The 25,195-nt window shown below is 36.5% G+C and overlaps 1 protein-coding gene across 3 annotated transcripts; it reads right to left on the reverse strand.

The window, feature by feature from the left end:
• Positions 1–578: 578 nt before the first annotated feature.
• LOC104248310 (transportin MOS14) lies at positions 579–22,428 on the reverse strand. 3 transcript variants are annotated; one of them, XM_009804547.2, is made up of 27 exons: positions 22,024–22,428; positions 20,014–20,091; positions 19,772–19,834; positions 17,930–17,977; positions 17,708–17,854; positions 17,361–17,492; positions 14,907–14,947; positions 11,723–11,814; positions 11,034–11,161; positions 9,242–9,317; positions 8,979–9,099; positions 8,804–8,903; positions 8,434–8,515; positions 6,113–6,195; positions 5,099–5,218; positions 4,952–5,003; positions 4,114–4,269; positions 3,476–3,599; positions 3,282–3,363; positions 3,118–3,206; positions 2,962–3,036; positions 2,816–2,870; positions 2,300–2,419; positions 2,125–2,217; positions 1,909–2,054; positions 1,351–1,528; positions 579–1,232 (listed from the first exon to the last, which is right to left on the reverse strand). In XM_009804547.2, the coding sequence occupies exons 1-27, from the start codon at positions 22,144–22,146 to the stop codon at positions 954–956; spliced, it is 2,883 nt and encodes a 960-aa protein (XP_009802849.1). In that variant the 5' UTR covers positions 22,147–22,428; the 3' UTR covers positions 579–953. The 3 variants fall into 3 exon arrangements, with proteins under 3 accessions (XP_009802849.1, XP_009802851.1, XP_009802852.1); XM_009804549.2 differs by lacking the exons at positions 19,772–19,834; positions 20,014–20,091; positions 22,024–22,428 and having other exon boundaries at positions 17,708–17,849; positions 17,930–17,982; XM_009804550.2 differs by lacking the exons at positions 14,907–14,947; positions 17,361–17,492; positions 17,708–17,854; ... (2 more) ...; positions 20,014–20,091; positions 22,024–22,428 and adding an exon at positions 12,107–13,500.
• Between the last annotated feature and the right edge of the window lie 2,767 nt (positions 22,429–25,195).

A 25,195-nucleotide genomic window follows, 5' to 3' on the forward strand; every position in this document is an offset into this window, starting at 1 on the left:
ATATTTTTACCATAACAACGTTTTGTGATGTGTTCTATATAATTATTCCGCCTTGTGGAATAGAAAGTACGGTCATACAGTGTATGCTAAGATTAATCAATTAAAAGTATATACTAATAAGAAGGCGCATGCTTAGATTAATCAATCAAAAACCTTTGCTGATAAGAAGGTGCATACTTCATGCTTTTGACACATCCAGACAATTAACTAATTAAAACTCCTTTTTATATCAGCATCCAGCGTCGACTTCTTGATTGCAAACTCTTTCTTTACTAATTTATAGGGAAATCTTGAATTTATTTGGTGGAAGATTCCCAGTTTATTATCTTAAACGGGAAAGAAAACCACGTTCATAGAGAGAATAACTAATTTTATTACTTGGTGCCTTTTTTCATTATCACTAATTTTAGTGGGTTACGGATTGAGCCACCTCGATTCCAAGACTTTGGCATTCTTTAGGCCATCTATATACTTTTAATTTGTTGAAACAATAACGGTACGATCAATACCATAAAGCCGCACCAGATATCCGTATAATGAAATAAAGATGCCACATTCCTTTCCCCAGCATTCATCTATTGAACGTATTGAAAGCAACTTTCATTATCTGCACAAGTGACACGGTTTGATGTATTTTTTCTGTACACTGTTAAACTGGAAAATCTCACCAAATTCAAGAAGCTTATACTTTGAACTCCAGGATTAAACCTCAAAACTGGAAACTCCTCTCCCTCGAAAAAAAAAATCCCTAAAAACGAAAAGGGCCAAAAGTGAAGGCCAAGCCAAGAGAACTGTTACAATAATACAACACCACCCTTTTGCCGCATCAACTCGTATAAATAAGCAAGCCGCAATAATGGACAAACAATGAAATAAGGCCTCCAAAGAATCATGAAAAACTACCGCCTGAGAGAAGGGCAACGGTAAAAAAAAGGCCCCCCGCACCATCTCCCCTATGATACAGCTACTATGTTCAGATCAAGTGGCCTCAAAGCTCCTTGAACTATCTCCTGAACAGTTCGATTACGCCGGCAAACCTCTGAAAGCTCTTCAATTGGGACCACCAGATTATTCATATTTGCCCCAGAGGCTGCATCTGACAAAGCTTGTAAAAATCTGGTCCTCTCCAATTCTGTAGCAGCTGTTGATGGAATTAAGGACACACATTCCTTTGCCCACTCAAGGGCTTTCAATCCATATGCCCGGGTCAATGCCAATAGAGCATAAGTTACCTACAGAGGAAACAGCTCAGCTCGGAGTAAGTGACAAAAATTAACTGTCAACACAAGAATCCTGCACCTTTCTTTTTAACTCATCTGCCTTCTGTAGAAGGTAAGGATGTGTACTTACTGTTTCTAGTCGTGAGCTGGGAAGGGCTCCAGTTAGACAAGCAACCAAAATTCTGGTGATAGTGGGTCCTCGAGGAATAATTACACTGTCCCTTATGGATAGGCAACTTTCTCCCTGGGTAGAGTTTGCAAGATCGAATATGTCGGATAAAAAATTCAATATTGAATTGGACGCCTCCCTACAATACAGTCAATGCTTCAATAGTTAGAACAATCAAAACTTTATAAAATACCAGATGAAAAGGATAATGAAACTACTGTAGGAGAAGTAAATCTTAGTTGTCTTTGCAAGAGCCCCTAATGAAATGATAAAGGTACATTAAAGTTTTGCCTATGAAGGTATATATCTCAACAATAGCGTCTATGCATGAAGGACCAAAACTATTGGGGCCTTGAAGATTCAACCATAAGACATATGGCTTCACATAGTCTCACAATTATTTTATGGTACTATCCAGAATACACCATCTTCACCCATTCTGCATATCTGAACCAGAGCTTCTTTTTTACATCAAACAGATGTATATAGGCAAGAACTTCCAAATAGAGAGGATTTTACCTATGCTGCACGGTGATGCCTACCATGGCACAATCCACCAATGATGGAAACACAAGAGATGGAAAAAGTAGTTGAGGACAGTAGCGAATACATCTTGATGCCAGCAAAAAACAATCATCTGCTATATCCGGACGGGAAGTGAAATCCTATAGCCCAAATTTCGGAATTAGCATATGTAGCTAGCAATAAAATGCAAAATCAAGCAACAGACTGCACCTGAATCTTTGTAAGAAGACACGCTGTATGGCTAAAGAGAGACTCAATGAGAACTTTCAAGTAATTTGCACAAGTTGGATCAGAACCAAATATCTGCAGCAGACGTTCCAACTGTTGCTCAAAATGGCGATTGCAAATTTGGTTAAAACTTTGCAATGTAACAGAACTCAAATACCTTAATGACTTCACTAGAGAGATAAAGGAAACAGGGTTGGTGGTGTTGTCCGTATAGTCCTTGTATTTCCTCCAGCATCGCCCCAATCGTAACTCCCATGAGCCTCTTAGAAGTTCGTACCTAATGGGTGAAATCATTAGAGTTAGGGAATGTAATACCATTTGGCTCGCTGTTGGACAAGCTCCCACTTGTCAGAGTTCAGACCAGATCATTTTAATCAATCTGGAGGGGTTATATCAATCATAATTCAACAGAACATAACGCAGTTTGAGGTCACGACATTAAGCAACATATCTCAGCAAAAATTCACTGAAAGCAGAAAGTAATCAGTCATTGATGTTAGATGTCAAGAGGCACAAGAATAAGGAAGAGACGAGCAAGAAGCACTCAAAGGACTAAGAAAAACCGCACATAGTGACAGTAGATGTGCCACTACAGCATTTCCATTATTAGGCGGCTTGAGAAATAATTTCCTTGAACCCCTAGGCAGGAGATCGCATAGATAATAGCACTTACAGCATTTTTGCAAGCCCGGCAAAGAGACTCCATTGTTCGCATGTCCCAAGCACGACTATGTGAATATTGTCAGAAACAACAATCAGGCAAGCTTATAATCAAAGAATTATCCCAAAAATAATATTTACAGCGAACAGCTTTCTTACACATCAAAAATGGCTTTGAAAATAGGCCAAAGTCTTTGAATTGCATCTGCAACCGCTTCTGGGTGATTTACATATCTGCAAATGGTTTCAGTCCCAAAATTGACAATATGCAAATAAAATCAAGATGAAAGACGATACAAGGTAATTGCTTCTTACCTAAATATATTTGCAAGTCGATCAAAATGAACAGTTAATTCACGAGCGGTTTTTTGCCCCAAAACCAGGGGACCTTGATTGATCATCTCCTGAGAGTAATCTCAAATTATTGGTATTTTGACACTTTAAAAAGTCATTCCGAAAATCTTAGAAAGGAGACTAACTTGTAATGGAGCAACAGATGGCAAGCATACTGCTTCAAGGGCCTTTTTAGCTTGTTCTGAAGGAAGTTCTGTAATAACCATACTGCAAAAGTAGGGGACTAGTGTGTTTATTTTGCAGGGAGAGTGGTGAGACTATTGATTTAACAAGATAAAGAGTCTAACTTAGGGATCAGCTTCTACGAAGTAGATAATACCTTAAAGCTTCAACCAGATGCAACGAGTCTTCCGCAGAAACTTTGAAGGGGCCTTCCCCAATAACTGCCGTTTGATAAATTTGAAACAGACCATCTAAGGACCCGCAAAGCTTCTTCTTACAATCTACAATGACAACAAAAATTTCGAAACAAGCTTAACTAGAGAACTATTAACTCTGGCCAGAATGTTAACTCAGGGAAGGAGCAAATTCACCAGGTCATTTGTTCAAAGGCACTGAGTAATCAAGATGCAATTCACAAAATTTAAAAAATGATATATCCTTAAATTCTACCACAGATAAACTGGAAATAAATTTGAAACAAGAGGTACATCAATATCCACCAACTAGTCTTATAAGCATTAAATAAATTGTGGACAGAACCCAACCGTAGGGTTTTAAAATTACATCAATTTGTCAAATATTAGAGATCTGTTACAGACACACACAACATTAAAATATATATATATATATATATATATATAAAAAAAAACACCCAGTGATATAAAGGAGAAAATGAGTATAGAAAAAAAAACAGTTCTTTCACTAAAACACTTTTTTAGATAAAAGGTAGAATTTAGGAAAAGTAACACTTAAAATAGCTAAATACAAACATGAGGACCTGAACGAAGCATTTACCATTGCATATGTGTCTGAAAGCTAAAGCAGCAGCTGCTGCAGAATCTTCACACATACTCATGCCACTCACAAGAATATCAATGAGTGAGGGCAAGAATGAGAGTCCACTTGATGCAGCATTAAGCCACCTTGAATAAGCTCCAATTGTTAAGCAGACTGGAAGATAGTAAATTAAAAGTACAAATGAGAATAGTCAAATCAGTAGCTTATCCAGCAGTAGAAAGATATAGCCTTGGAGCATTTAGCAGATAATTGCACTAAAAATCAGATTGGCTAAATGATCAAAAACTTCTTTTTCCATTTGCCCTGACCATCCCCCAACTCCATTCATTCCCCCTACACCCACTACAATGATTTTTACCCTACTCATATCTCTTTTATCAATCTACTTATTGTTGATAAGGTCTATCAATTTAATTACAATAATCATATAAAATTTTACTAGAACTCTACACCTAATTACTAGACCAAATATGGCATAAGAATTATTCAATCACATCATCTCCTAACTGTATCCCATTCACAGTCCCCTTCCCTTCGCACAACTTTGAAGTTTAAAGAAAAATGACAAAAAAATAATAGTTGGAAGGTAGCAGTTAGGAGGCAGAATGGTGTATAAGAGTAGGGTGGTTGTGGAAAGACTAAAAAACACTTTTGGTGCTAATATGAACTAGAATCCAACCTCTAGTTTGGATTGTTTTCGTTTGGCTATAATCCCATAGGTAAATTTTATCAAAATAATCCCATATGTAAAGAAAAATGAAACAATGTGATCCCCCTACCCTACCAATATGTGAGATTCAAGAAACCTCTCGCTTGGATGGAAACAATTAATTACCTGTCTGGAGTAGTTGGGGTTGATGAGGCAACTTAGGAAGCAAAGACATAATCTGCAAGTTAATAAAGTAGTAAAGAAACAATTTAACACAAAATGTCTTAAGTAGAACGAATTTGCATGGACATAACTTTCAATCAACATTCAAACCTGTGGCATCACTTCAGCTTCAGTATCAGATACATAATCTGATATAGCTCGTATACAATATAAGGCAGCCTCTGCAGGGCGCCAATCAGAATGCTGATCTTTTCCACAGTGATTGATAGCCTGTAAAATCATCAAAAGTTAACATCTAAAAATAAATGCAATTCTACGGCCGCATATTGATAACAAGGACTTTTTGTACAGAATAATTGCAAGAGAACTTTTTATCAAAAATTTAAACCTAACTCCATGTACGATGCATCTAAGATAACTTTTAACTTTGGAGAAATCAAATAACAATTCCAAATGAGTAGAATGATCAATGCTACACCCTAGGACATAAAGCTTTCAAGTTTTACTTGCAGATAGAACATCCGATATGCTAAGTTATAGACTATCGCGACATAACTTTTCTTTTATAAGGACTTTCACGACACAACATTATGTGGGCATAATTGATTGCTCAACTGTTCTATTGTAAATTGGTTGTTATTTGTCCAATTTAAATATACCAGCTGGGTAGAAATTTTGTACTTATGTGAGAGAAAAGAGTCAATATGAATTGTTTTTATACACTAAATTTTGTTTAAAATAAGCTGAGAGGCAACACAAGGAAGCCAGGATGACCACCAACTATAAGAAAGGCCAAAGCACAAACTTAGGCAGCAGCATTATAATTACCACTACAGCTGACTCAATCCTTTGGCAGGCCTCAACTAGAAGAAATCTCTCAGCAAGTAGACATCACCTTTTAGTAAATTTCTTTTTGTACAATATCCAGAATAATACAAATAAGTCAATTTCACTAATGTAGCAAAGCAAACTAACGTAGTCAACACGTCCACAGCCCCAAAGGAAAACTTCAAAGTTAACGGCATTAACCTAGTCTTGACTCTACCCGAAGGATCCTCTAAATTTTTGTCACAATTTTTTGGTGGCTTACATTAATCAAATGGTTTTGGTACATTAATTTGAGAAAGTGAATGATTTCTCTAGGATTGCAGTAGTAGCACGCACCTCAACTAGCTTCATATAGAGAATTTTCAGTGTAGGTTCACCTCCTAAAACCAATGCTCCATCAATCAAGACATCTGCAACAGCTGGCACATGGCAGCATCACGGAGTAAGTTAGCATGGTGCAAAAGAGAATAGCTTACATTTCTTCTCAGCACAGTTGCTGTTGCACATTCATGATTGGTCAAAATTCCAAGACCAGCATGGTAATAAAGAAAATGCCATCAAGGAAATAACTGGTAAGGTGCATAGATGGTACAAATTGAGCTAGACACTTGATGCATATCAATGAGCCAAGAGACTAGCTCCTTGAGAATATGCTATGTCTTACTTGGAGCAAGACAGAAAACCAGTCAACTAGAAGCTTATAAATGCACTAATACCATTACAGTCCTCCAATATAAAAAGCATTCTTCTTTTTCTACAGAAAAGAAAGCCCACAAGATGTGAATTGCCAAAGAATAAATCAAACCAAAAAGTTCTGTCACCTACCTTAAAACAACCAAAGCATAAAGCAAAACGGAGAACTTCTGCATGATGATCACACCAGCGAGGGGCATATGCAAGATAATTCGATAAAGCTCAGGATAATGAAGGAAATAGTCTTTGCTAGTTCTGAATCATGATAACATTGTCGAGACAGAGGCAACAGGTACTACCTCTCCATTTAGGGGCGAAGGGTCCTCTAATACCTAATAAAAGATGTTTTGAAGGGATAAAACAGCATATTTCTTATGTTAAAAACAGATCTTCGAAGAATTTATATTTTTGGTGTAAGAGTAGTATGGTAGAAGATAGGGGCGAAGGGTCCTCTAATACCTAATAAAAGATGTTTTGAAGGGATAAAACAGCATATTTCTTATGTTAAAAACAGATCTTCGAAGAATTTATATTTTTGGTGTAAGAGTAGTATGGTAGAAGATAGGCCCAGTACTCTAGTTTTTTGGATTCTCCGTAAACTTTAATTTTTTTTTATTCTCTGTAAACTGAGAGAGATGTTTCTCTTATAGGCTGTATATCCCTGTACTTTTGGAGTACCTCCTTGGTACTTAATACATGAATTTTACCTTATCTTATCATAGAAAAGGGCCACGGGTCTTCTGGCACCTAATAAGAAACTGCCAAAAGCTCCCAAAATCCAACTCGATCAACTAAATATGCCTTCTGGGTCATGAAGCATGGTGAAACCAAACCCCAGCTAATAATTGTTAATTTATTAGACATTTAATCAATTTCTTTGGGAGATACTATGAGGGGAGTGGAAGAGTGTGTGGTCACATAAAATGCATGAACAGTACATTTAAATGAATATTTGATCATAAAATGCAATGATATTAGAATTACTTCATTCCAAAACTGCTGCTCATATTTTTCGAGGGTTAAAGCTAATTGGACTAATTTTATGCAAAATAAGAAACTGAATAAGCTCATGGTAGAATAACGCTAAGGAGCTGTTTGGTTCACAGGTTGGTCGTGTAAGGTTTAATTTAGGGATTGTTATACAAGGATTCCTACTTTAGGGCATTTTTATCTTTAGATACTTCTATCCAGATATTGCTAATACATGCATTCTTATTCCACATGATACACATGCATAAAAGTAAAACATAGATTCGCATATGAGTTATGCGAGTTTTAGCAATGTAGAGTTCAATAATGCAAACCAAAATATTGCATTAGTGATGGAGAATTATATACCATAAATCAAACATTGTACTAGTTAAGCGAGATCAAATTAGTAATGCGGAGCTTTTATGCTGCAAACTATGAAGAAATATGAGAGCTTTTGAAGGGGTAGAGATGAATTTTGTACGGTTGCAGAGTAGCCTCTTATCCCTTATTTCCTCTTGGTATACCCATGAAGTTCCCCAAAGAATAGAAGATTGGGTGACGTCCGTAGAAAACCATATTTTTGTAGGTTTTCTACTTTTTGATACACTTCTTGAATGGGAGATTTTGTGCACAAACATCACTAAAATTAATTACTTTATCAACAAAAAAAAAAGTTGCACATTAAACATCGTATAAGTTATGCTGCAAACACCAAACTCTGCTACTCGAGTTTGCTTAGCGCAAATAGGATTCTTGACAGTAATGTTACAGACCATAAAAGACAAGGTATCATATACTATCTACAAAATGACAAACTACAAAAGGCAAGCTTCAACGTGTCAAGAGACAAACAACTAACAAAGCATTTAGTAGTAGATTAATCAGATACTTCTCTGTATAATCACATTTTGCCTCGGCAAATACAATTAATGATAAACATCTTTAAGAAAACCAGATTAAGTTTAGGGAACGGTCTATTGAGTAATTAGTACCATATCTTGTCTGCTTGAAATCTTTCTGGTCCTCCGTTGAAAGATCAGAGAAATCCTGAGGATATTGAACTCTGAAAGTAACCTGAAAATAAATACAATCAAGCATAAACTCAAAAGTAGTATAAAAGGGCGGCCCGGTGCACCAAGCTCCCACTATGCGCGGGGTCATGGGTAAAAAATCTAGGTGATTATAAACCACTGGAATCACGTCCCTGAAGAAAATAAATTAGTTCTTGCCCCTTGACATAACAATAGATCGATACGAAGCCATGCATGATAAGTTGAACACTATAAATCTTTTGATTAAGCAACCCTATAAATCTTTGTACGTCTAAACCAAACTGTCTACTCCTAATCCAAAATGACTCACCAAGGAGACGAGTGATTCATATGATGAACTGAAAACCTGCAACCTACGAGTTTTCTCTGCCTCAATGGAAGTTTCATTGCCGGAAGATGTATACGACTCCCTGAATAAGTAAAATTTTAGATGCAAACTTTATTTTGCAGAAATACACTGATTTGAAAAGTCAAACAGCATTTACCTTTCTGTCAAAATCATCTGAAGATTGTGCCAGAAGTTAAATGTCATAGAAGCAATATCGAACTCGGGATGTGAAGCAACTTCAAGTAATGCATGTACAATCAGCATTGATTCATCAGAACCTGAATAAAGTGGTCATGTTTGGTTATACATAACTAAGAACTAATATCACATATGGTTTTTTATCCACGCCAATCTTCTTTGGGCAATCCAAGAAAAAGAAAATTTACATGTGGAAGGGACTAAGAAAGAAAGGATAGCTACCAGTGGCAATCAATTCAACATATGCATCGCCCATGTCAGCAAACAAACGAGCAATGGCTTTAATATCCTCCTCATCCTGGAAGTGACGAAATAAACAACAGATGATTAAAGGAAACAGCCATTTCCACACAGAAAATTATAAACAGAGAAAGAAAATACGAAACAACTACTTAAAGCTCCATAACTTACTGTGTCATGCAAACCCGTTCAACCAATTGATCGGGATGGAGAACGGGATGGAAGCTTGTGAAAATAGAGCACAAGGACATAAACTACCAAGAACTTCGTACAAATGGATTGGCAGACAATGGATGGTGTTCGGGGATAGCAATGAATACTTATAGTGTTAATTTGAGGAAGGGAATTCTAAAGGGAAAGAATACCGTCCTTAAATATATAGAATAACCTGAGAGTTAAGTTCTGGAAGTGAGATGGTGTGGCGATACTACTCCGTAGGAAGCATTTCCACATGCTTACAATGTGGTGACCAACAGAGATGCCTAAGTATTTGAATATCTGAGGTGGGAACATCACGGAATTACATGGGACATAACTTTTACATGGTTATAAAAGACTCAGAAAGGGGAGAGAGTGAGGGTTTCTTTACAGGAATATTAGTAACCAGTATGAGATGAGAAGATAGGATGGTATAGAAAAGGGAAAGGCGTGCAAAGTAGTTTCTGGTGAAATTGTATTATAGAAGTTTGCAAATGATGGATTAGAGGGAAGTCTGGAGGAATAAGGAAGGTGTGGCGGTGTGAGATACCGAGGCACCTAAAAGGGTAGCTTTCTTGACTTGGTGCACACTACAACATGCGAGTTTAATGAAAGAAACAGGAGGGTCGTGTTTGTGTAAGGGAGGGTAAATACAAACGGTATCTTGCTAAATTGCAGGTTTACAACTGTGTTATAGAACCTGGAAATTTCTATGTTCAATGTAACCTGGGTGATGCTGATGATGGTGGCAGAGGCAATCACTAGTTGAGGGACGCAAAGGATCGGCAAAAGAACAAGGCAGTATGAAAAACCATCATGTATTTTTTGGATTCAAAGTTATACATTCTTTAATGAAAAGAAAGAATATCAGATGAGTGGAATAACTTAATACAGAATGGTGGTTGAGCCACCCATTCAGTCTGTAAATAGTTTTTGACACCATCTTAGGGCGATGTCAATAAATGATCTTGACTTATCAAAACAAAAAAGTAGCCCCAACAATATCATTTAAATTTACTTTCAACTAATTGCAACTAGAGAACCCACCAACCAGTTCTGCATAATGGTAAACTGCCCAACGATCAGCAGTAGAGCAAGCAAATTACGCTCATAACATTCTACACAATAAATAAAACAAGTGCATAGGAGGAATAAGATAGCAGACATTGGGAGCTAACAAAATTTTTGAAAGGTTAGTTTCAACCGGTAAAAAGCATTCTACAGGGAACACGAAGGCCTAGAATAAGATTTTGGGGAATTCCCCAAATTGGGACCCCGGAAGGAATGGAAATTTGTACATACCAGCCTTAAAATGATCCCGTCATTCAGGGTATTAAAAGGTAGTGTATTTAGATTTTCTTAACACCAAAAGACAAAGAAGACTACAAGTAACATGTTGGTTTTCCTTCTGATCACCATATAATATTCTGCAGTTAACATCTTTTCATCAAGAATGCCTCCCAAAAAAAATGTCAACAAATTTCTAAATGCCTAAATATTACTTCTTGTAATTTTGGGAAAAAAAGAAAAGAATGAACCAATCAGAACTTCTCTGTTCAATGCACAAGGTATATACCTTTGAAGGATCTCTAAGCTGAGGTTTCAGATTCATAACTTGAGGAACAATTACTTGAATCAAGGGCAATTGCGACGACACTCCACCAGAGTTTCTTGCTGCTGTGTAGTGTATCAATTCAGAAATGACTGCAAAAAATGGTATTGGGAAAACATAGTGAATTCCATCAAACATGGTGTAGCGAGCACATAATCATGATAAAATTCAGAAGAACTGAAAGCCACTAATAAGTACAAAAGAGCAAGGGAGTAGGCGATGAAACAAAATATATTTTGTCTTATCAATCTACTGCACAACAGTAAAACTTGACGTTTATAACATGAAACAGCCAAATAGACCATTTATCAGTAAGAATGGATTCACAAATAGTGGACCTAGTTTAAACTTAATCCTACTAAGCAGTGACTACCTCTGAACTTCAGTTGCATTCTCTTTCAACAGTTAGAGATTTTCTATAATCTAAGTTTCATTTGAATAGGTTTAGGATAGATTTATTTCCATCATAGCGACAACTCGCTTCATGAAGGGACTTCAGGGAATAGGAACTACTGAAGTACTGATCCCCCAATAGATTACCTTGAACAGCTTAAGACAAGTGGATAGCATAGTAGTTTGATGCACTAATAACACAAGATCATCATAATGAACTTACAGCAAGAAAGTTCATTAACTCATAACATTCATAGTACCATTAACTGAGGCCTCAGACAATATTTCAGAATTCAAGCTTGAGAGAGCTGCAAGCACTAAAGGGTGTGAAGAAAGGGCAGATGCAGGTACCCTGAAATAGAAGATGTGCTGTATTAAGCAACAATGTTCTTTTATGTTCAGAAAAAATAGAAAATTGACGCACACTAGATTTACAGAGTGAACAAAATAAAAGTTCAGTTCTAAAAGAGTATGCAATTGATTGAGAATCTAACACATGCAGAAATAAGAAAGAAAAAAAGAAAAAGAGGAGAGAAGAGACTTATTACAAGAAAATCCTGGTATATCTAATAATTGCACTTTAATACATCAAAAAGTAAAGTAAGATTAGAAAACTTCCTTTTCATAGGACATACGTATACTACCTAAGGAATTTAGCTAGAGACATGAATCCTTGTCCTGTGATTTCTCTGTGTAAATTGTGTGCCATATAAGTGCATAACACTGGTACTGCTAAACTGCATAGTAGTCAATTTCATGTGCTTCCGAGCTTCGAGTTTACACAAACTCTACAACAGATATTATCATGATAGTATGAATGTCTTTGAAACATAGCCCATGCAACCTGCAATATGATATCCAAGAATGCTCAACGCAACACTATCCAGTAAAGAAAAAGAAAGGGAAAATACATAAATTACCTCTTAAACTTGTCTCGAAAACTCACTTACACACTTAAACTTTGCGATCATTAACTTTGCGATCATTCCTTTACCCCCTTATTCTCGTTCAAAGTGGAACTAGTAGCCCCCTAAGAGGTGACATGGCAGGGAAGTGTCCTCACCCTTCCTGCTCACACGTGAGAAGAAAAAAGGAACTTCAAAAATAACTAAGTTATACAGGTGTCATTTTTCAATTGGTCACTGTCCCTTAATTGATTATTGTTTTTCTTAATCTGTAATTTGGAAAAAAAGTAACGATACCTCCTTCCTCTCCACAAAAACCAACATTAACACCACCTCCATTAACCCTCCACCTAAAACTCAAAATCTGACCGATCTAAACAACCCATGCAGACCCATCCAGCTTTCAGCCCACCCAGAATCACCATCAAATCTCCATTTTTTATCCACAAAAATGATCTCATGACCCATAAATTGCTAGCAACTAACCCGAGAAGCCTGGTATTTGCCAGCACTGATTTATTCGGTGAGCTGGGTTTTAATAAAAATGATGAGATAAATGTTATAGGTCCTGAAAAATAGGAAAGGATGAGAGTGAGATGGATATGCTGCTTACTATTGGGGAGCTCTTCAAAAATCGCATCGGTTACATTGCGGCTGCCATGGCTTTGGTTGTGACTCAGAATTACAAGTTTTTGATTGGACGGTCCAAATTAGGCTTCATCCTTTGTGAACCTTTAGACTGTTTGCCAAAATTTGGTCAAATTCCCTTCATAAGAAATGACAATGAACTGGTGGTAGACTGGTAGCGTGAAAACAGTGATGGTGGTGTTGGTACTTGAGAGGGAAGAAGGGTGAGAGATGAAGTAAAAAAAGAGTGAAAAAACGAAAAGTACGTGAAAAGAAGATAAAATTACATGGCATCTGATGTGTGGGGCGCGCGTAAGATACAACCTGTCACAAGATTGGTTATGTCTTTTCAAGGGGGTGTTGGACTCACTTCAGACAAGCATAGGGGTAAAGAATTATACCTAAAGTTTAAGTGTGTAAGTAAGTTTTTGAGACAAGTTTAAGGGGTAATTTATGTATTTTCCCAAAGAAGAAAATGCACCAGTTACTGCACAGATTATATACAGAAACTAGAGTGATCAGCACTAGCACTATCACTAGGTAATATGGGTGTTAGACAACCATGTAATCCATATCACATTTTTCACAATAAAGCACACTCAAATCTCAACCAATCTTTGTGTTAAATGGTCTCCAAAACTTCCATTAGTCAATGATTAGGTCAATACCCTGAGCAAGGTTGACTCCTATCCCCAGGATTTCACCTACATGCCTTCAAAGTGGGAAGGAACAATCTCTTAAAAATCCAACTTCACCGATAAATCCAGTCAAAACTTTTACTTGCTGGACATAATTTTAAATCCACTAGCCCACTTCTTTCTTTTCTAAACATGCTGACAGAAAGTCCAGCACAACAACGTACCATGACTTCAGAAAAATATACCACAAAAGTGGCAATTCCTTCATAATCTATTCACTACTCTCCATCCAATCTTCAGATATTGCAACTACGCCTGATTGAATCAGCAAGTTTGACTAACATACTTATGATCAAGTAATCCTACGAATGATAGTCAAACTTGCTGATTCATTTTTTTAGGAGTAATAAAAACTAGCTGATTCACTTATGCTAATTTCGAACTACGTAAACCACCTAATTTTTTATGAAGGCTGCGTAAACCACCTCATCTAAAAGCTTAAACTATTAGAGGGAGAACACTTTTATTGATGAAGGCTACGTAAACCGCCTCATCTAAAAGCTTAAACTATTAGAGGGAGAACACTTTTATTTATTTTCTTTGGTACAGAAAACACCCATTTTAAATGATTTATTTAGGTCTGCAACTGCCACCTCGTGTGCAAACTATATTCCTTTCCTTAGACCAAGCACGTGAAAGTATTTTGTGCAGATCAGTAGCAAAGAGACTCAGACTTAGGACCTCAACCTACTTTCTTAGAACCTCTACCTACTCGAGCTACTTGCTTTGATACCACCTGAGCAAAACATCCAACCCAAAACTTTAATAAACGCCCTTGGATGCCCTTGTAAATCCGATGCGGGATTTTATATAATTCAGCAATCGAACTGTTTGAATATAGTAGACACCTTTTTTTTGTCTCTCTAACTGATAATTATACATACCCCACTCACTCTGCATGCTAACTCTTAAAGATGTTTCAATCATTAAGAAGAACTGTTAAATATTTATGAATTACAGCATAAGAATATCCAATAAAAATGTCATATCTTCTGCATCAAGAAGATACATCATAAAGTTTCAGAAATAAATTGTTAAGAGCACATCATGTGCTAGCTTTCCATGAAATCCAGGATCCAATTTCCCAAATCTGCAACTTTAGTTTGGGAGCAAAACAACACAGGAACCATCGAACAAGGATTACAGTTTTGAGCTAAAGCAAAATCTAGATTCAGCATTTGAATACCAAGAGACGCAGAGAAGCCTAATAGTACCTATGCCTTAACCGTAGCCAAGAAGCAAACGCCTCAAGGACCTGTCATGTAATTGGAAAACCAATTAGTAATCAAAGGAAAAGATACCAAATCAATCACAAGTCTAACTGCGAGCCAATTTTTCATCTTGAAGAACTATGAATAAAAATGAAAAGTAAATAGTAGGCAATGCAGCTTCCCTTTAAAATATTTTTGATTTTCTAAAGCATTCACCCACTAATTAGTTGGTCAGAGTGTGTACAGAAAGAGCTAAGAGAATCTGGTGATCGGACAAATATCCATATAAACTAGCAGCTGTGCTGTCAGTTCCAAGGCAATGTGCAGCAACTTAGGTTCTGACCCCATATCTTGTGTAGAGAACCTATGTTACAAGGACTCTTTCTCGGACAGGTATCCAAGAGGGGTGTGCTATGCATACAGAACGATCTAGGTCGTTTAGCGAATTTTACTTTATTGTGAAGAGTCTGCACGAAGTATCCATACTCATATTACACTTGTACACGAGTATATCAAGCAATGAAGGGTCCATGTAACACAGTAATGAAGCAAGGCTCATACCCAAGTGACGTGTTCTAAAGCCGTGCAAGCCTAGGCCAAAGTGGGACAATATCACTAGTGGGTTGGGCTATTGCATATAGTATCAAAGCCACTTGGCGTGCCACCTTGGGCGATGATGGGTCAAACCTCAACGTTCAATTTTTGAAAATTGAAATTAGGAAAATCCCACATCTTTGAGATGATGGGGGAGCAAACCTCAGGAATGATGTTCCGTCCCTAAGAGGGGGGGTGTATGCAACAGCCTAGAGAAATCCCGCATTGGCAAAACACTGAGAGATGCTAGGTATATGAGGAAGCAAATCGCATACCCTAGTAACGCGTTTTAAAGCCGTACAAGCCAAGGCCCAAAGCGAACAATATCACTGTGGGTAGGGCAATTACATATGAACATCTGGTGTGACATGAGAATAAATAAATAGGAGGTCCCTTATTCGCTTAGTAATGGTTCAAAATATTACTCAATATGTCAAGCAACAAGAGAATGCTGAGCTATTTACCTCATTTTTTTAAAATAAGGGCCACTGGGATATTTACATTAAAAAATTGTGTTAATAACTAAGTCAAGCGTGGCACCTACATCATCTACATCTGCCATTGTTGCAGTAGAAAGTGAGCAAAACAATACATCCATGCTTGTGACTAATAAATTTTCCAACTTACCCTCAAAAATTTTAATGTTACTTATGCAGAAATTGTACACCTAGCCACTAATCCTACATAAAAAGGCATAATTGATGCATAACTCCATTTACACAAGTAACATATATTCAAATGAGATAACTCACGATAGGACAGTTACAGGACACAAACGTAAATGTCTCAGTTTATAAATACCCATGTACTATCAATTTTGAGGATAGTTATTATAAACTAACAAGTAGCCTGCTTCAACCCTCTCTTCTATTACCTCTTTCTTTTTGCCTAACCATTTTCAACTCAAATCAGGGCGTTGTCTCAATGATCCTCAGCACCATTATGATGTTTCTATATTCACTATACACCCCAACAAACAACCTTAGTGAGCTCAAGAAAAAAATAAAGTGCAACAAACTGATTAGAAGATTTCTCAATGTTATGTAGTTTGGCATGACCATGAATGTAAAGGTAAGTTAGGGAAAGAGCAGAAAGAAAGTTACACAGAAAGTGATGAAGGCTATTGTTGGTACACCTAAAGAGCCCCATAGTTTTAGTTCATTCACAAAATCCACAGACCAAAATTAGTTGCAACTTCATGTAAAGCCATCTTGAGGCTCAGTTAGTTATTTAGACACATAAATTAAAAGGAGATGACAGAAATTCTAGTCAAAATGGAATCCATGCTCTAGGCTCGGCAAAACTACCATTTGGTGAGAGAGAATCATTAAGGGGTTGTTCGGTTGGTTTGATAAGGATATTTGATCTCCACATAAAATAGCATAAATTAAAGCAATGTATTGATTGCTACTTGCCTGCTTTTCCTTTTCTCATAAATAATACCCACTTAAGTTATGCGGGAATCTATGTATTATATATGCGGGGTAGAATGTGAATAGGAGTGCAAGTATTGGTAACATGTGGATTAAAACAATTAAAATGAAAAAATTAATGCTCATGGCAGTACAGAAACTTTAATTTTGTTTAAGAAATAAACATATATTTTAAAGTTTATGCTGTACACTAAATTTTAATACATCAAACAAGAAATAATCCATGTATTACTAATTCTTGCACTACGATACCTTACAATACTCGCATTACTAATCCCTGCATAACTAATCTCTAAGCCAAACAACCTTAACTATTCATATATTCATCAAGCTGGAAATTCATATCATGAGATTTTATCAATCAGCAACTTGAATTAGTCAAAATATCCAAAGTCCATTCAAGAGACACAAAAGGCAAAAGTAAACTCACCTGCTCCTTAAGTTCATTGATATTCAAACAAGCAGTCAAGATGTTAAGTGCAGTCTCAATTGCAGAAGCTAGTTCTTTTTCAAACTGGCGTCGCCTATCAGGACGAGCAGCTATCTTGTAGTTAAATACCTCCTGTGTGAAGACACGATTGACCAATATTGTTCAACATTTAAATAAAAGAGGCAAGCTTTCCTCACAAAATGCAACAACAAGGACATAAATTTGCAACCTCTAACATTTATTATCTTACATTCAAACAAAGTGTCCCAGTCCTTTTCAACAAATAAAAAGCATAGTAAGCACCAAGTATTTACTGTTTCTTTAAGTTAAAACAGTGAGACTAGCACCTCTGGCAAAACTCTAAGCAGCTCCAGAAAACTCGGTATAAACTCGGGATGAGAATTCATTTCGTCCCTCAGCCAATTTATAATACCACCATCTCCCCAATCATCTGCAGGCACATGAACAGCCAAAGCAGCCACTGCAAGACTAATCTATAGTAAAGCATTTAGTACAGAATCTTTTCATTAAACATCACATATTATATTTGTCAAAAATTCTTAGGTTACCTGCGTTCTAACTTTTGGGGTACCCTTATGAAATGTTTTCAACAAGGTCTGCATTTTGAGAATTACCAAAACTCATAGTCAGTAGGAAAATATAACATTTATGACAAATCTACATACAAATTTCTACTTAAAAAGAATGCATATGTTTATGCACATATAGAGCAAAACCTGACGGCAGCTTATGTAACTATTAATACAAGCTACAACAGTTTGATTGATAAAATTATTTACCAACAGTTTGCTTTTATCAAGCTGGGCAACTGAGCCACCACAGCATTGGAGCAAAGTTTTCACTCAACCTTGGACTCGGCCATAGTTACATGTAAAAGATCACATTTGAGCTGTTAACCAAAACACCCACCAATTAACTGGAATGTTAAAATTAGGATCCAAAGTTATTTCCCTTTTGATTCATATTTTGTTGCTCCCTCTGTTACAATTTAAGTGACATTATTTCCTTATTAGTATGTGTCGAGAAGAATGATACATTTCTATATTTCGAAATAATTTAACTTGACATTCCCATTTTACCCTTAATGAGAAGCTTGTATAGCGATACAAATATTATGGCAATGTTTAAGACCACAAGTTTCAAAAATCTTATAGCCATACAAATGTTATGGCATGTTTAAGACCACAAATTTCGAAAATCTTCATTTCTTTCTTAACCTCCGTATCGAGTCAAACTATGTCACATAAATTGGAATGGAGGGTGTAATATAGTCCTTCTTAAATATAAGTCAACCCAATTTAGGATATCAATAATGTTTACAAGTATTCCCTATATTGAACATTCAAAGTATTTCTCAAGTACATTTAGATGAAAGTCTCCTGATTCAGATAATGGTATTGTTTTGATTGTGATTCCTTGAAGATTGGAGCTTTACAAGTACTGCTTTGCATACTTTGGATGCTCTCATCAACGAGACTTTAATTACTTCATCAAACAAAAGGATTGGAGCTTTACACAGCACGTCATTAGGTGGAAAACCTTGTGGGGGGGGTGGGGGGAGAAAAATTTATTTTACTTGCAGATGACTTTTCCAGTTTTGAAGCGGAGTATACATGACATTTTCAGTTATCAACACAGTTGAAAGAGAGATTTGAACAACGAAAAAAAAACTCTAAAAAAGGAGAGCTTTTTTGTATACCTCTTCTGTAAAGGGGATCCGAAAAGAAATGTAGTTTACTTATCAGTTATCAAAGAAAAGCATATGAATGATATAATCAAACGATACCAACATCAAGGAAACTACATTTGAGATTATGCAGCAAATTATACTTCACTCACTTCCAAAAAAAAGAATTACATTAATATTAGGTGATATTGGTCCATGCCTCCCTATAATGGTTGGAAGGCCAGCCATCAAATAGTTTTTATAATAATGGAGCAAATCCAATATATTATCCCAATCACTTTCTTTTCTGTGCAGGAACATGAAAGGGGTGTGACAATACCTGGTCTGAGAGACCACTGCCTAGGAATAAAACACTTCCAGTTTCAATCAGACAGATAACAAGCATTCATCCCTAGGACTTGTTTCCTTATATTGCTACTACTTAACGTGTGCCTTACATCAAAAGTAGCCAACAGACAGTTTCATACTCCAGGAAGGTCGAGGAATCAATTTAATCCCACCTACTAGCATCATGCAGGCAACAGTTCTCTACATATTTGATTCCAATTTTGTGGTTGTTAATCTAAGTAAGCAATCTGCTGGCAATATGAAAAAAACTGATAAATTCTAAAGATAATGAGTCAAACATCCAAGTTGTAAAAAAAAAATTGTACAAGTCAAGTTGTAAATTTTAATAATGTAGAGATGATAAAAACTCGCTCACGTTCAGAGAATCCCGCAGTGGACGAAAAGCTTCAGAAGGTAGTTCCTCAAAATCCCTTTGAACCTACCAATCAGATAGGAAATTCCCCTATTAAATTGCTGCTAGAAAATACTGACAGTGATCGATACTGATATCATTTATTAGAACATTTCAGTAGCTTTTACTTGTAAATAACTAAATACTTCATAGAGAAACTGAAAAAAAGTGAACAGACTTCCACACACACTCAATATGAAGATTACCTTGCTTCTGAGAGTTTGAGAACAGAATATTAAAGTTTCTTGATTGCTAGATGCATCATGAAGCAGATTATCAGCCACCTAATCAAAGACAAGAAACTCAGTAGATTGACAAGCGCAATGCTATGGTAACAGAAAAGGAAGTGCAAAAGAAAAGACATATTTTTAGCCGGATAATTACAAGTGTTACAAGGATTAAGTTAAAGGGGAGACAAAGAGAGAGAGAGAGAGAGAGAGAGCTAAAACAAACAGATGCTAACAACCATGTACCTCAATTTCATGAACATCAAATCAATCAATCAATCAATCAATGAACTACATCCAATCCAAAACTAGTTGGGTCGGCTATATGACTCAGCTATATCCTTTTCACTCTTATGCAAGCCAGCGTAAAAGAAACATCCATCTGTATGGACACATAAACCTTATGAACATAAAGGAAGGCATCTTGTTGAAGAGATAATTAAGTAAATAAAAGTTGGCTCTCTCTAACAGCTTAAGCTTTTAGATGAGATGGTCACACACTTTAATATGGTATCAGAGCAGACAAAGGTCCTGGGTCTGAGTCTCACCGCCACCATTAAATGAATTTTCGTGCTTGGACAATGAAAAAAATGAATGAAGCCTGCACGTGAGGGGCCGTGTTGAAGAGATAATTAAGTATATAAAAGTGTGTTCTCTCTAACAGCTTAAGCTTTTAGATGAGATGGTCAAACTTTAATACATATGAAAAGGGATTTACATAACAACATCCCTTTGTCACTTAATGTGCTCGACATACCTTTTCTCCTAGTAAGCAGACTAATCGCAACAATAGGCTAGTTATTTGCTTCTTCTACATGGTTAAAAGAGTATGTCACATTTAAGTCAGCAGTCAGAGATAGATACTTATAAGTTGTTGCATTTATGCTCCTTAAATCAAATATAAAGCGAATTGGACTGGACTCAGAGGGTCTCCATTTGTCTAAGAAAGAAAGTGGTAGTACTCGGACATAATTTGCTGACAACTTTTACTGTCCTGTAATACGCCATCTCATGTGATACAGACATATTGATGAGTGTCCCATGCATATCAATGATGGCCCTGCACTTTCTTTATTATTCCATTAAATTTGCAATCATTATGACAGTAATTCAGTACCATTGAAGTACTCTTGAAACGCTCTTAAATAATTTCTTAAGCAAGCATGAATTCCCCTAATTAAATCTGTATCTAGGTTCTCCTTCTATTGAACATGCAATTCTCCTTGTATGCCCAAAAACTGCAATTTGAATACCCTAATAAGAGATGAAAGTATTGCCGCACAGAAACTCATTGATATACAAGAATATGCGCTTGCTTAGATGCCGTTGAGCTCAAAAGGACTACTTATAGACCAATAACCCCACCTAAAAAACCATCAATCACCATTGGAACTGCACCTCCCATTTCCGTCTTTTGTTCCTGATGATGGTGGCATCCGAGTCAGCCTACGGGCACCTCGACTATCCTAACGGGTACCATGTTATCTCCCGCCAGCATTCGTACAGGGTAAATGCGTCCACCAAGGCTTAGGAAGATAGGAATCACCTAGTGGTTTTTGCCTTCGCTGGGAAATGCACCTAACATTTCCAGTGCCAGCCAGAATTTATTGAACTCTAAATTCCTGTATCTTATTGAATATATACCAGCATTTGCAGCAACCCAAAGAAAGCTAACTATTGATAATTCAAATTGAAAACCATACAAATAAAACTCAAGCCAACGAGAAATCAACTAATCAATCAACTATGCATCAAACCCAGATTAGTTGGATTCGGCTATATGAATCCTCTATTCAGGTCAATCAGAAATGATAATAAGATTTGGTTTGTTCTTATCCCTTAAATAAAAATCGAATTTTTTTTTATCAGCTCAGCCATCTCATACTCAAAACTGGAAAACCCAAATCCCACTTTGCTTAATATGAGTGCCCATGTGATTGAATTTAGAAAGATCGAAACAACAATTATTAGGGAAAGTTGTGTCAAAACCTGCCAAGCATCAATAGTGCGTTGAAAATCCTGTAGCCATCGATCGGCTTGCATTCGGACGGCATCGTCTGGGTGATGGTACAGTGCATTTAGGGCTTCTTTTACTGTGTTCTGTAGCTCCATAGCTCTTCACTTCAGCTCCACAAAATTGCCCCAAAATCCTATTTATAGAGTTTTGGAGGGTTTATTTGGCGCTTCAGTTGAGGGGTTATGAATGGTATCAGTGAAGGAGAGAGCTCCGAAGAGATGTGTAGCCCAACCGTTCGATGAAATTTCACAATGACTGCTCGATGGTCGAAAGGGGGAACAACTTTTTGAATAAGAGTAAATCCTGGTATAGCTTTGTACTGGTCCTCACATGACTTTGGATTTTGAATATTCAAGGGGAAAATGTAGGAAAAATTTTGATATGTCAATTGTTATTTTTGTCGTTGTCGTGGTGTTTTACCAATGTTGCTAAGAATGTTACGCAAACTTGTTTATGTTATGAAATAAAAACAATCCAGTAAAATGTAAACAAGAAGAGATAGAGAGAATGGAGAAGTGTTTTCTTCTTTCACTTTGGTGTAATTTTTCATTGCAATTACATGGCCTTTTATAGGCATAAAAAGTAAAGATTATGGACATAAAATAGAAAATTTAATCTTAAAGTTATTCACAACATGGGCATCCAATGTAGTATCCAATGTACAAACTATTCATAACACTCCCCCTTGGATGTCCATGTAAGATAATGTGCCTCATTAAAAACTTACAAAAAAAATATTGGGATGTACATAGTTATTTATAATATGCATTGTTTGCTGCCTCATTAAAAACCTTACCAGGAAAACCCAGTGGGACAAAACCTTGGTTAAGGAAAAGAGTGCAGCGTGTAGTTACTCCCCCTGATGAAAAATCACTTAATGTCTCGAAGACGACGCATTCCAATCTTATATATCAGCTTTTCAAATATTGAGGTTGGTAATGCCTTAGTGAACAGATCAGCCAAATTATCACTTGAACGAACTTGTTGTACATCTATTTCACCATTCTTCTGAAGATCATGAGTGAAAAAGAATTTCGGTGAAATGTGTTTTGTTCTATCTCCTTTGATATATCCTCCTTTCAATTGAGCTATGCATGCAGCATTGTCTTCATACAATATTGTTGGAATATTCTCTTTCGAAGAAAGACCACATGTTTGCTGAATGTGTTGAGTTATAGATCTTAACCAAACGCATTCTCGACTTGCTTCGTGAATGGCTATTATCTCTGCATGATTTGAAGAAGTAGCAACCATAGTTTGTTTTGTCGAACGCCATGATATGGCTGTACCTCCACTTGTAAATAAATAGCCTGTCTGAGATCGACCTTTGTGTGGATCAGACAAATATCCTGCATCTGCATAACCAATCAATGATGGCTTGGATTCATTTGAATAAAATAAACTCATATCAATGGTCCCTTGGAGGTATCTGAATATATGTTTAATACCATTCCAGTGTCTTTGTGTTGGCGAAGTACTAAATCTTGCCAATAAGCTTACTGAGAAAGCTATATCTGGTCGGGAATTATTGGCAAGATACATTAATGCCCCAATTGCACTAAGATATGGTACTTCGGCACCAAGAAGCTCTTCATCATTTTCATGAGGTCGGAATGGATCTTTCTTTATATCAAGTGATCTCACAACCATCGGGGTACTCAATGGATGTGCTTTATCCATATAGAATCGCTTTAAAATCTTTTCGGTGTATGTCGATTGATGGACAAATATTCCATCTTTCATATACTCAATTTGTAGACCAAGACAAAATTTTGTCTTTCCAAGATCTTTCATTTCAAATTCTTTCTTCAAACAGTCTACTGTTTTTGGAAGCTCCCCAGGAGTTCCAATGATATTTAAATCATCAATATACACGACGATTATAACAAATTCAGATCCAGACCTTTTTATAAAGACACAGGGACAAATTGGATCATTCTTGTACCCTTCTTTCAACATGTATTCACTCAGGCGATTGTACCATATATGTCCTGATTGTTTCAATCCGTATAAAGATTTCTGAAGCTTTATTGAACAAAGTTTCTCGAAAAATTTTATATGCTTCTGGCACTTTAAATTCCTCAGGTACTTTCATAAAAATTTCGTTGTCTAATGATCCATACAAATAGGCTGTAACAACATCCATTAGATGCATATCAAGTTTTTCTTGTACTGCCATATTTATGAGATACCTGAAGGTGATAGCATCCACTACAGGAGAATATGTCTCCATATAATCAATTCCAGGCCTTTGGGAAAACCCTTGTGCCACAAGTCGTGCTTTATATCTAACGACTTCATTTTTATCATTTCGTTTTCGCACAAAAACCCATTTATACCCTACTGGCTTTATGCCTTCAGGTGTTCGAACTATGGGTCCGAAGACTTCACGTTTTCCAAGTGAAGTTAACTCTGCCTGGATAGCGTCTTTCCATTTTGGCCAATCATTTCTCTGTCTACATTCATTGACAGATTTTGGTTCAAGATCCTCATCTTGTTGCATTATTTCAACAGCAACATTATAAGCAAAAATGTTATCGATAACAATATTATTTCGGTTCCATCTTTTCCCGGTTGAGACGTAACTTATTGATATCTCTTCATTTTCATTATTTTTAGGTACCTGGACCTCCCCTAAGGTCTTATCATTTGTTACGTCTTGGGGCTCTTCTTGAGCCACTACCTCTGTGTTATGTTCACTTTGATCACTTGCTCCTTTTCTTCTTCGAGGATTTTTATCTTTAGAACCGATTGGTCTACCACGTTTCAAGCATGGCTTAGACTCATTTGCTTTAATTAATTGTTCTGTCGGGATATCAACTCGAATTGGAGCATTAGCAGCTGGAATATGTGACTTAGTCACCCTTGGTAGGTTAGTGAATGCATCTGGCAATTGATTTGCAATATTTTGTAAATGAATAATCTTTTGAACCTCTTGTTCACATTGATTGTTCGAGGATCTAAATGAGACAGTGATAATGCATTCCAATTTATCTTCTTTTTCAGCTGCTTATTTTCTCCCCCTAATGTTGGATATACTGATTCATTAAAATGGCAATCAGAAAATCTTGCCGTAAATAAATCTCCAGTCATCGGCTCTAGATATTTTATAATAGAAGGAGATTCATATATCCCCAACCTTCT

Source organism: Nicotiana sylvestris, chromosome 6, assembly GCF_000393655.2.
Source record: "Nicotiana sylvestris chromosome 6, ASM39365v2, whole genome shotgun sequence".
Classification (NCBI taxonomy): Eukaryota; Viridiplantae; Streptophyta; class Magnoliopsida; order Solanales; family Solanaceae; genus Nicotiana; species Nicotiana sylvestris.

Excerpts from the sequence above, each read along its gene's own strand:
- LOC104248310 (XM_009804547.2), bottom strand. The coding sequence starts at position 22,146 with ATGGAGCTACAGAACACAGTAAAAGAAGCCCTAAATGCACTGTACCAT. Across the intron at positions 8,904-8,978 it reads CAGATGATTTTGACAGAAAG|GGAGTCGTATACATCTTCCG; the intron begins GTAAATGCTGTT and ends TTACTTATTCAG. Across the intron at positions 3,364-3,475 it reads CATCTGGTTGAAGCTTTAAG|TATGGTTATTACAGAACTTC; the intron begins GTATTATCTACT and ends CTACTTTTGCAG.